The sequence below is a fragment of the Vigna angularis genome, chromosome 7, assembly GCF_016808095.1.
Source record: "Vigna angularis cultivar LongXiaoDou No.4 chromosome 7, ASM1680809v1, whole genome shotgun sequence".
NCBI lineage: Eukaryota > Viridiplantae > Streptophyta > Magnoliopsida > Fabales > Fabaceae > Vigna > Vigna angularis.
The window spans coordinates 22,349,218-22,360,683 of record NC_068976.1 but is presented as its reverse complement, the minus strand read 5'-3'; the positions used below and the strand labels follow the sequence as shown (position 1 = coordinate 22,360,683).

The following is an 11,466-nucleotide window of genomic DNA, read 5'->3' as shown; positions in this document are numbered from 1 at the left end:
ATTGGATCCTTTTACCACTTTCAGGAGTGTATGTTGTCAACCGAACATCAGACAAAAATTACACAGCTCACTAATCATGCAATAGACTACAAATCAATCATAGATTAGGAATGCAAACCTGACTTAGGCAAAGATCAACGCTTTCAATTTGTATGACAAAGTCACACGATATTCGATTTCTTTGAGATTTCCTTACCTTCACACCTCAAAAACCTTAGTTTATTACTCACTAAACTCCAATTGACAAAAATAACACGTTCAAACTTGAAAAATAAGAACTCTAATATAAAAAAATCACTCTTTCAAGAAACATAATTTCACATCAATATGTATTTAAGTGTCCACGTCAACTAATAAGTGTCATGTTATTTGGACATTTAGTTATTAACAAAAACGTCGTCAGTCAAAAGGATCACATTGAACATAAAAACTAAATTGAACATTCGAAAAAGAATAAGTCTCATCTCAAATAAAATTGAGGTAGATAACTTCACAATAACCATCATGGTAATAGATATTTTAACACTAAAATCAATACGTTATCTTATTTTCATAAAAATTAATATAATTTCTATGTAAACTATTTTTAGCTATCACTCTTGTTACTAAACAAACTTCAAAGTACCTTCATAAAGGTTCGTAGCTTTTGTTATTATTACTGCTAGATTTTTATTTATTCATTATTATTATTTATTTATTATCGACTAGTGTGCAAAATATATATTAACGTTGTATCTTTTTTTTCTGTTTAATCGTAAATTTTAACGAAGTTTTTTCAGTTAAATTTGAACCTGAAACTTTGTTCTGTCTTCATTTATTTTTAACAGCGCCAAAGTTGAAGAGTTTGAAGTACAGAAAAGAAAGAAGGAAAGAAAAAAAAAATGGAAAAACTCGCAAATTCGTTTTCAGTGTTAGAACTCGACGCCGGCGATAGTCACGTTCCCACCACCGCAGGTATTTCCTTTCTCTTTTCTCTCTTCCATTCAATTTTCACTTTTTAGATTATTATTATTATTACTTTTTAATTTTGAAGCGTAGTTGATGAATTTTGGGTTAGGGTTTCACATGTTCTTATTGATCTGGGCATCTCGGAGAGTATCAGTGTTCTTTGAAAACTGTTTTTGCTGACGAATTTATGGAAATTATTTTTGTTCAATTTTTGTGATGAAATGTTTTCCTTGCATGTTGGCTGTTTAGTGCACTGTTTCAATGCCGGAGTAAGATTTGTTTCATATGAAGAGAAGTAACGAAGAATCAGTTATGATTTATAGTGTCTTCATTTCTTGACTAGAGAGCTGCTGCAACAACATTAAAACACATTAAATATTTAAAACATCGATTTCATGCATTTGAAGCAATTGAAGATACATGCTTAACTGCAAAAGACCAAAAACAGTTGAATCTCACAAATCTTGGAGGATTATGGAAATTATGATTCCCAATTTTCTTTCTTTTCCTGGTAGTAGTTTCATAGTTCTTCCCGTTAGATTTTATATGCATCAATCCAAAATGTTTCTGGATCTTCAATCTAAAGAATAGACTCCACACTATTGCATGAGGAAGAGGTTGTGGGTCTGGCTCCATGAAAAAGAGCGTAGTCATGCTTTCTCGGTGCCAACCACAACTTCGAGCACGAGTTTTTTTTTTTTAAAGTTGAGAAAAAATATGTTTTTGGCCTCTCTAAACTATTTAAACTTTAGTTTCAGTCGTACCATTTTTTGTCCAATTTTTGTGCCTTTAATTTGGAAATGTACCACTTTTGGTCTTCCAAGTGCTTTAGATGACACTTTTTAGGGGAAATAAAGAAAATCGGTTTAGACAATGCTCAAGGACCAAGATTATACATTTTGTCAACCTCTCTTTTATAGTGATGTTATTCATGTAGCTAACCTCTCTTAGTGGGATAAGGTTGTTGTTGTTATTGTTTACTTTGGAGGTCAGATTGGTACTTTTATTAGCTGATATATTACCTAATGCTGATATCTTCGCTAGTCATCTTGCTGCTGTCCATTTTTATTTTAACTTCTTGGTTACATAAATTTCTTGGATGATGCTTTCTTGTGGAAACATTATGTTAATTACTTTGTGAGTGAACTTACAGCTATGTACTTTCATGGTGCAGATAACAGTGGCAAGGGAGTTAATCCTGACATTGGCGTTATACCAGTAAAGAACAAGAAACAAGATCAAGAAAATGAAGTGTTTCCTTCATGTGAATACAAGTTACCTCTGGTGTGGATTGACTTGGAAATGACTGGTAAGCTTGTAGAAAAACAAGGAGGGTGTTTTACTTGTATGTGATTGCAATTGCAAAACTAATTTAAAAAAGTATTTTTCATTGTGGTTTTTTTTTATGTTTGATCCGTATTGTTTACAAACCTCCAAATCTTTCAGCCACAAAGCTCTTACATTTTATATATGGTACCCATAATCTTAATAAATACCTGTCATAGATTAGTTAAGATGCCTCCCTTCATGACTGTAAATCTGTAGTTGAATTTAAGTAACTCAACTCAAGTGAGCCTTTTTACTAGCAATTTGGATAAGCTTTGTATTCTGGAAACATGTGCTCAGTGAAGGTGAATTTTTGTTCAGTATTCTATCTTTCCTAGGATTATTTTCTTTAAGAAACTGCTTTCCAGAGAGTAGTCCGTCTCTTTTTTATGCTTCTTAATGAGCCTATAGAGTGTGGACAAACCTTATAATATAGTTCAAGTTTGTCCATGTAACATTTACTTTTGTTGGATTTATTAATTGGACTCCTTTTACCTTCTAGAAACAAATGCTTTCTTGTTTGTACGATTGTCAGCCTAAGATCTGAACGTTATTCGGATTTCATCATTTTCACCCTCTTAATTTGTTTATTATTATTTTTCACTGCTTGGTACCATTTCTCTGTGTTGTAGATTTTGTCGGGTTGAATGCATTTGTCTCTTACATTTGGTTATATATTAATTTGTGGTATTTAAATCTGCTCACCGAGTAGTCTCTATATTTTTTAGTCACCAACTGTGTAGTCTAATTCTTGGATAACATAAGAATTTTTTAGTGCCAGATGATTTTTTTTTACTATTTGTTTTATTTATCAATAATTACAATAACAACAATGTATAAACTGTTTGTGCAGGTTTAAATATTGAAGTGGACAGAATACTGGAGATTGCTTGTATAATTACAGATGGATTTTTAACCAAAACAGTGGAGGTAATTAATTCAATTTGCAATTTCCATGTTCGATTTTGTTTATTTTGTGGTTGTTTCCATGCATCACTGTATTTTGAATGAGTTTCTACATTCTCTACAAAATAACATGTCTTTTTTACTTTTTTTTCCCTCTCTGTTTATCTGTAAGGAAAAACTTGCTTATTCCATAGACTGTCACATGTTTTCTAGGGAAATAATTAATTTTCTCTTGGAATGTTCTCCCAAGGAGTGGGTAATTAAAGGATGGTTCCTTCAAAAGTGTTAATGGAGTTCATGCCATTAAATAATCCTCAGCTTTCCTGTGCTTTCTTTTCATTGTTTTGGATATGCCCTTTGACTCTATCAACTATTTCATTGGGACTTTGGTGGCTTTTCATTTTTTATGTAGATGTGCAATTTTTAATTCAATTTAAGTTTTAACTTATCCTCGTAGCTCCCGCCCTTTTCACTTTCATTCAAAGGAGGAAATGCTATTTGATTTAACAGAGGAATTCCAAATCCACATTATGGAAGCATTTTCTTAAGTATCTCTGCCAAATAAATTATTGGTCTTTCTCCTACTCTTTTTTGGCAAAGGATGAAATGTTATTGCATTTGGTGAAATGTTTTGCATGATCCCTTCAGTTTGTTTATGAAAGAAAGTATCTGCTATTTTTAGGGTCCCGATTTGGTCATTCATCAAACTAAGGAGTGCCTTGACAGGATGGGAGAATGGTGTCAGAATCATCATGCATCTAGTGGTAAGTGGTGAATGCTATATTTTGATACTTTTTATTCGTAGAAAAAAGTTATTGGAAAGATGTCCTTCAAAACAGATAAAATATTTCAATATGTTATGTAATATGAAGGCATTTGAGACTCTAATACTGTATATTCATGAGTTTCTGATTGGTTGCTTTTTCATAACTTTATTTAGTCCTTTCTCTATTTCTGTTAAATTGGATTTTAAATAGCAGACTAACCATTTTCAATGAATTTAGGATTAACAAAAAAGGTGCAACAGAGTACCATTAGTGAAGGAGAAGCTGAAAAGCAGGTTTGTAGTAATTATACTATGTGGCAAGCTCTCTTTTTGTCGGAACTTACTTTCTATCAACTATCATATTGAATGGATACTGTATTTTTATACATGTTCAATGAAGTTGAAATAATGTTATCCCTTTCTTATTGACAGATGAAATAGTTAAACTTGTCTATCAGGATTAGAGTGACAGAACATGACAACCCTCTTAAATATGAGTATAATATACAGAATAAGAAACATTAAAATGTGTAATAGTTAGGTGGATCAGCTGTAAGTAATTTGAGCTGAGACTATTAGTAGGGGAAGTTTGTAGTAGTTGGCAGGAAAATTGTATAATTTTGTGTGGGAGGGTTCAGGTTCCTCAAAATACTTGAGGCTAATTCAATCGAGAACTGTTTCTGAGTGAGGAGTTCTTTAAGATCAATAAAGATATTCTTGTTTCTTTAAACATTGTTTCTGGATCCAAATCCAATCCCAGTTCTATCAGTCTTAATGTGCTAAAGGAAATTAAATTTCTTATTATCCTTCCCAAATTTCATTAAAAATATAGGCAGTCCATACGGGGAAATTTTTTGGCAGCTGTAATTTTTTTTTCCCTACCAGGAAACCTATTATCTATTCTCTGATAATTCTTGATATTGGCATGAATAGTTGAATATATGCATTCTAATTTTACTTTAAGCGGTCTATGATCTGGTCCTTGAGTAATTTATGATTTATTCAAGTAGTTCTAAGGCTATACAGTAATCAGCAGAGTGGCGCTGTTGCCATTCTTCTAGGTTGATGATAAATATTGCACAAAATGGTTTCTTCTGTTGTGTTATCCATGCAGTGATGTATTTAAATATTATAGGACAAATTTAGGTTAGAGTTATTAAGAGATAATAATTCTTTCCTCTACAGAATGGCCTATCCTGTAGTTACCCTTTTAAGAGCCTTGGGAGAACCACACCACAAAATCTGGCTATAGTAGTTGAAAAACCCAATGCCCTACAAATCCGATAATTACATTGTGGGATTCAAATTCCATACCTTGCAATTGGGTCCTAGCAAACCAAATGCCACTAAGTATACTAGAGACAAAACCAGTTGGTATTTGGCATCCTACTCCTGCATCAAGGCAATGATATCAGTTCCAGTTATATGGGAGTATTCATGGCTCCCCCCATGTGATATTTGCTTGTTGTGTTGGAAGTGTCTGTAAACTCGTATCTTTTTTTGTGTATTGCCACTTTATCTGTCTTTAGTTTTTGTGTATTCTTTGTTTTATTCATTTTTTTACGCTATTATGACAGTTTGTAATATCTTGCAAAACGGCAGGTTATTGAATTTGTAAGGAGATATATTAAAGTTGATTCGTACACACCTCTCTTGGCAGGAAATTCAATATATGTTGATTTTCAATTTCTGAAGGTATTGGTTCTGCCATCATAGAAGCTGAAGTATCATTAATTTCTTAATTCTAATTGTCATGTTTTTGTTTAAAAGATTATGATGTATTCCGTATGCTTTGGATTTTTATTTTATTTTTGTAAATTTCTGGTGTAAATTATTAGTCCTATCACACTGTCAAATTTAATTTTTTTAAATAACAAAATATTACAATGCCGAGGTATATTGGGTATTGTTTATATATCATGCTTGCCAAGTCATGGTTATTAATTATGTTGATCAAAATCATCAAGCACTTCTGAAGCTTGCACATCTGGTAAAGATCGATTTTAGATGTCACCTGAAATTTGTCATCTGAATATATTATTGAAAGCATATAGTGCTGTTTTTATTTGGTATGTCTATATGTCCTATTTTTCCTCTTTGAAATATTCCGTTAAACTGGATCAACTTTTGCAGAAATACATGCCAAAATTGGCGAGTCTATTCTCTCATGTACTTGTTGATGTTAGTAGTGTTAAAGCTCTCTGCATTCGCTGGTATCCCAAAGGTGAGAAATGATACAATCAGTATATAATGAAATTGTATTTGGTATTAGTGCATTATAAATCATCCTGAAGTTTTTTTTGTATTTGTTTTTTCTTGACCCCCGTCAAAATAAGGCATTGTTGGCCATTTTCAGTGCATATCACTGCATTACTGGATCTGTTCCGCGAACATTATTCTTCTATTTTTTTTTTGGATGCTATACATGTAACGTTTGTTCCGTTTGTTTGAACTGGTAAGTAATATGATAAAACGTCCCATTTCCATAAAAAAGATTATGAATTAAATATTACCCTTTTCAAACTAAAATATGAAGAATTCCTTGTCTCTTGTCCCTTTGTGTCAACATTCCAATTTGACTTCCTAGTATTGTTTTCTCTACATTTTATGCAAGGAATATTTTTTTGGGCAATTTTTAATTGCAGATGAATAAGAGATTTTCACATTATTACCATTCTGTGTATCTATTGTGACCTTCCCCTCAACACCCTGCGGGTATAAAAAAGTTGAAAATGTGGAAATCCGGAAAGCCACCAACCGAAGGGATACTTTAAAACCTGCTACTCCTCTCCCCAGAAAAATTCAACTAATGAACAAATATAGATTCCATGCTGAGGGAAAATCCTTGAATTTAGAGATATTATTATGTAATAGCGTAAAGGTGCTTAGAAACTTGGCAAGGTGCTTGTAGATATTTTTTTGTTGCTTTAACTTTGAAGTTTGGAATCTCACCAGCCATCCCTTTTGCTTTTGGGTTTGATTTGGTCGTAGCTAGTTACTTTGTTTTAGTTATGACTATTCTTTGCCTCCAGTTGTGATCTTAAATGGTTTGCATGTTTCTCGGTTTTACAAATTCGATAGATGGGGAACAATGGAATACCTACCTTCTGGGATTTTTGTTACTATTCGTGATTTTTTTATCATACTAATTATGCCATTTCCTGTTTCCTAAGCGGAGTCGTGGAGTAATTATTATTAATCAATGAGAGCTGAGAAAGAATCTTGAACTCAAACTATAAAAAGGTTTGTTATTTGTGCAGATCAGAAGAGAGCACCTTCAAAAGAAAACAGACACAGAGCCATGGATGACATTAGAGAAAGCATTGAGGAACTTAGATACTACAAGGCAAATATTTTTAAGCCTAAGTCCAGAAAGTGATCGAGTTGCAGAGAACCACCGTGTGAATGGTTATGGGCTAGTTTCCAGTTCAAGTGTAAATGGCTCGTGATTTTCGATAGATTGTATTGCAAAATCACATTTAAATCTTCATCGGAAACCCTGATGTTTCAACAACTCTTTCAAAATGGAACTGTGATTGCCTATTACCATGTCCAAAGAAATGTAAAATAAGTTTTACGTTTTTACACGGATTAAAAATGCCAATAAATAGATCATATATTAAAATAATTTGATAAAATAACCATATTCTTTTAGTGATATATTATTTTTATCTGTAGTAAAAAAAGTCAATAAAAATTAATATTTTACTGATTGAATAATCATGAACATCGAGTTCAAAGGTAACAAACTGCACGTGTATATGAAGTTCAAGATAACTAGGAAGAGACAAATTATAATATCGAAAATCACAATGGTTTTAGAAACAGAAGATATTTGGATAATTGCGTCCAACTCAAATCTTCATCAACTAGAACCACTTTGAATGTGCCATGATGACCCTTTAATTAGTAACTTCATTCTTTCTAAAAGCCTAGAGCTTCAACCATTATTAAAATCCGTCCTTGCATCACAGATGAGTGGATAATTATTGCATAAGAAACAAGACCATTCACGTGGAAATCAGTTCTAAACTGGTCGGTAACACCTGCATTCATTATGACAAGGAAAGACAACTTTTATCGCACCAGAATGCAACAAAAATAAGAACATAAGAAACAGCTAAAATAGATAAAAGTGTATCAATACTATTATTACCTATGATTTTGTGCTTCCTATCTTCATTTTTTGACTTCATAATAGCCTGCTGAGGTTGTTGATAAGCAATTTCAAATTCTTTTTAGTAGTCTCGTCCCCAGTAAAATCCACAATATCCTTGCTAATATACTGTAGTGATACGATAAAAAATCAAAAAATTATACAGGCAAGTACTATTCATAATAATTAGATTTTGCACATTAGTGTCTTACCTCGATGTTCTTCAAGGTAAAACTAAGTGTGTTTATGGACTTGTGAACGAGTGTAGTGTTCTCAGGGGTCATAATCGATGAATGTACCCTTCTGCGTACACAAAGCATGATTTCTGTTAGTCATAATAATGATAATGTTTGGAGTGTAAGATTAAGAATACAAAGAATTTTTTAATCAGTCCAATTTTGTCCAGTTATTAATATAATGATGCATACAACCCCATTAATGTATTACAAATTGGTGATCAACTAGAGCCATAGAAGTTTAGGGAATTAACCTCAAATCCTCAGAAGCTTGGGTAAGGTTTTGGGTTAAATTCTCAAGTTCCTTCAACAGGCCACTGTCTCGGACCTCAGCCAACAAAGGATGAACATCTTCAGCCATGGCTTTGATCTGAGGCATTACTACATCGAAGTGAAAATATGTGCATGAGAGTGCATGACAGAATAACTGAACAACAAAAAGAAAGAAAGAAACACCTACTGCATCTGATAAATGAATTCATAAAGGTACAACAAATGCTTATTCACCACATTATTCTATGTTTTGGTGATGGAACAAACTGAAATTTCATTCACCATCATCAAACACTAATCAATTTTTCTGTAGGCAAGAAAATTGAAAATTGCTTGATCCAATAGTCCATTCAAGAGCACCACACCTGTTTGAGAAGAGGTTTTGCTTCTTCAATGATGGAAAGTACTCGTTCTGCCAATGAATAGCTATTGCTGATACCAATTTCCTCTAATGCACGCCCAAGGCGGGTGCATATCCGAACCAGTGTATCCAAACTTGTTCCTTGCTGGCCATTGATCTTTTCACGATCACACACAATAAGACCCTCCTTAGTACAATCTTCATCAAGAGGACCAACAGAAGGTGTTGGAATTGGATCACGAGGAGTGATGTCAATTTTTGTTTCCATCAAAAGACCTGACTGGTTTACCTCAATCAGTGAATTCCGTGGTATGATGGTTTTGACATCACCAACCTGCAAATCCAAACTCCTGGTTTAATCTAATTCAACAATTAAGCTTCTCTTAATCAAAGATTGTCAAATTTTAATGCAGGGATACTAGAGTATTGAAAGAGACCTCAACAACTGCTTCAATACACTTCAAAGAAGGATTGACACCAATGACATTACCAACAGTGGCTCCTCTGATTCTCACAGGTGTTCCTTTGCTTATGCCACAAGCTTGAGCAAACAGAACCGCAACTGTGTACTTCCTGAATTTGGATCTTATTTGGAAGGCCCTTAACCAGGCCAAACTAAGAACAAATAGGACAGTACCAGACACTAAAAACAGTCCAACCCCACCTTCCCAGATGCTCCTATCGCTGAAACCAAAATCACTTAATGGCTTCAATGTTTTCCTCCAAACAGTGTGTGGAATCTTCAACGAAGCTGCAGCAGGATCTTTTGCTTCCGCAGTACCATGACCTGCATCAGAAGATGTAGCTCTGGTTCTGTTGATTTGTATTTGGTGTCTGATTGGAAGAAGCTTGAGGCTTGGAGAATCTCTTGGTAGGTTAATCAGACATGAAGAAAAAGAAGTTGGCACTGATGAAACAATGATTGCAATGTTTCCAACCATCTTCTTAACAACCTCTTAGCCCTGAAGTTCTATCATTCACACACACTAAGCTACAAGTTTTCACCTACAACAATCTCATTGAACTAGAATCAAAATCCTATGAATCTAATCAACAATCAATACAAAAATTAAGTGGCAAAATAACAAGAAAAACAAAAATAGAAACCCATTAGAGTGAGGTACACAGAACAGAATCCAACAGACCAAAGTCTCAAGAAAGAGTTGTATTATTCCAAACGTAGGATAGAAAAGAAACACAAAAACAAAACAAAAACTTTAGACTTTACTATTCCATAATGTGAATATTATTGCAGAAATGGGAAGTTAGTCATTCGAGGGTAGCATAATATTGGGTTTTTGTCGGTTATACCACAATCCCAAACAAAATGAAATCCCGGGGAACACAGAAAAATGCTTTCAATTATATTCAGCACCAAAAGATACCATTTTGCACCGAACAAGCAAGTTAAATAGGTTAAAGGATGAAAATTTTTCAGGTGAATTAAATACCCAGTAAAAATCCTCATTGGTGAAAATTGAAAAATGTGAGTAATGTTAGGAATGCAAAATACCAGTTTTAGTTTAGAGAACAGTGACACTGCTGACGTCATCGAAAAACAATTGCAGAGAGAACGACATAAAATCATAGTCTGGGAATGGAAGAGACGAAAACCTATGCAGCATCAAGAATCATGGACATCATCGATGAGTGAGCCATCTCAATTTTCACTTCAATAAATTTTTATAAAATTGCATTAGTTTATTTTGCCAAATAATTGTTTAATATGTTATATAGTTAATTTTGTATTAATTAATCGTATCTATGATAATTTTTTTATTGGTTTGACAATATAGAAATTACACTTATTTTATAAAAAATTAATTGGGTAATTAATTATGATTACTATACTTAATTTGCTTAAAATAATAATAGTTTATAACTACTTTATCAGCAATAATTTATCTAACTTTTTGCCACCATTAATATTCATCACGTTCTTCTTGTTCTTTTCATGACTGTGTGAGTGCTTCATGATGATGATACCCACTGAACCAGACAACTAAAAAATGATTTTGACTTGTTTCTTTTTCATTTGACATTTTATTGCACTTAAAGAATATTTCAATTATACTTTTATTCTTGATATAGATGTGAGATTTTAATCTTCAAATTTTAATTGCTACATTAAGTTATTAGATATTATAAACTTTGAGATTTTAATCATTAAGTTTAATTTTAGTTTGGAAGTAATTTGTGCATTATAACTTGCTTGAAATTATTATTACTGAATAAGTACTGGCTAAATAAATTAAGTGAAATATTACTGAGTTAAAAGAAGGATCAAACGGTGCATAAAAAATATACAAATGTTGTAGTAAAATATATTAGCCATCTGTCTTCTTAAGTTATTTATGTCTTCTGTTGTTAGTGAATTTCATCATCTTTATTTTTCAAATTTTATTTATTGTTTTCTCAACAGAGTGTAATTCTTCAACGAGAATCCTAATGGGTTTTTTCTTTTCTACAATTTCATCTGTTTTGCTCTAAAACA

The 11,466-nt window shown here is 32.7% G+C and overlaps 2 protein-coding genes across 2 annotated transcripts; one reads left to right on the top strand and one right to left on the bottom strand.

Moving 5' to 3' along the window:
• Positions 1 to 796: 796 nt before the first annotated feature.
• LOC108337314 (oligoribonuclease) lies at positions 797 to 7,533 on the top strand. Its single transcript, XM_017573809.2, has 8 exons — positions 797 to 954; positions 2,123 to 2,257; positions 3,128 to 3,204; positions 3,863 to 3,944; positions 4,185 to 4,240; positions 5,549 to 5,641; positions 6,080 to 6,170; positions 7,207 to 7,533. Exons 1-8 carry the CDS (start codon positions 882 to 884, stop codon positions 7,323 to 7,325), a joined length of 726 nt encoding a protein of 241 aa, XP_017429298.1. The 5' UTR covers positions 797 to 881; the 3' UTR covers positions 7,326 to 7,533.
• Positions 7,534 to 7,631: 98 nt separating this feature from the next.
• LOC108338029 (protein TRIGALACTOSYLDIACYLGLYCEROL 2, chloroplastic) lies at positions 7,632 to 11,416 on the bottom strand. The gene is made up of 7 exons (XM_017574676.2): positions 10,486 to 11,416; positions 9,410 to 9,977; positions 8,977 to 9,306; positions 8,593 to 8,708; positions 8,315 to 8,405; positions 8,103 to 8,231; positions 7,632 to 7,992 (listed from the first exon to the last, which is right to left on the bottom strand). Exons 2-6 carry the CDS (start codon positions 9,911 to 9,913, stop codon positions 8,139 to 8,141), a joined length of 1,134 nt encoding a protein of 377 aa, XP_017430165.1. The 5' UTR covers positions 9,914 to 9,977; positions 10,486 to 11,416; the 3' UTR covers positions 7,632 to 7,992; positions 8,103 to 8,138.
• Between the last annotated feature and the right edge of the window lie 50 nt (positions 11,417 to 11,466).

Excerpts from the sequence above, each read along its gene's own strand:
- LOC108337314 (XM_017573809.2), top strand. The coding sequence starts at position 882 with ATGGAAAAACTCGCAAATTCGTTTTCAGTGTTAGAACTCGACGCCGGC. Across the intron at positions 2,258-3,127 it reads GATTGACTTGGAAATGACTG|GTTTAAATATTGAAGTGGAC; the intron begins GTAAGCTTGTAG and ends CTGTTTGTGCAG. Across the intron at positions 3,945-4,184 it reads GAATCATCATGCATCTAGTG|GATTAACAAAAAAGGTGCAA; the intron begins GTAAGTGGTGAA and ends CAATGAATTTAG.
- LOC108338029 (XM_017574676.2), bottom strand. The coding sequence starts at position 9,913 with ATGGTTGGAAACATTGCAATCATTGTTTCATCAGTGCCAACTTCTTTT. Across the intron at positions 9,307-9,409 it reads GTATTGAAGCAGTTGTTGAG|GTTGGTGATGTCAAAACCAT; the intron begins GTCTCTTTCAAT and ends TTGGATTTGCAG. Across the intron at positions 8,232-8,314 it reads TTACCTTGAAGAACATCGAG|TATATTAGCAAGGATATTGT; the intron begins GTAAGACACTAA and ends GTATCACTACAG.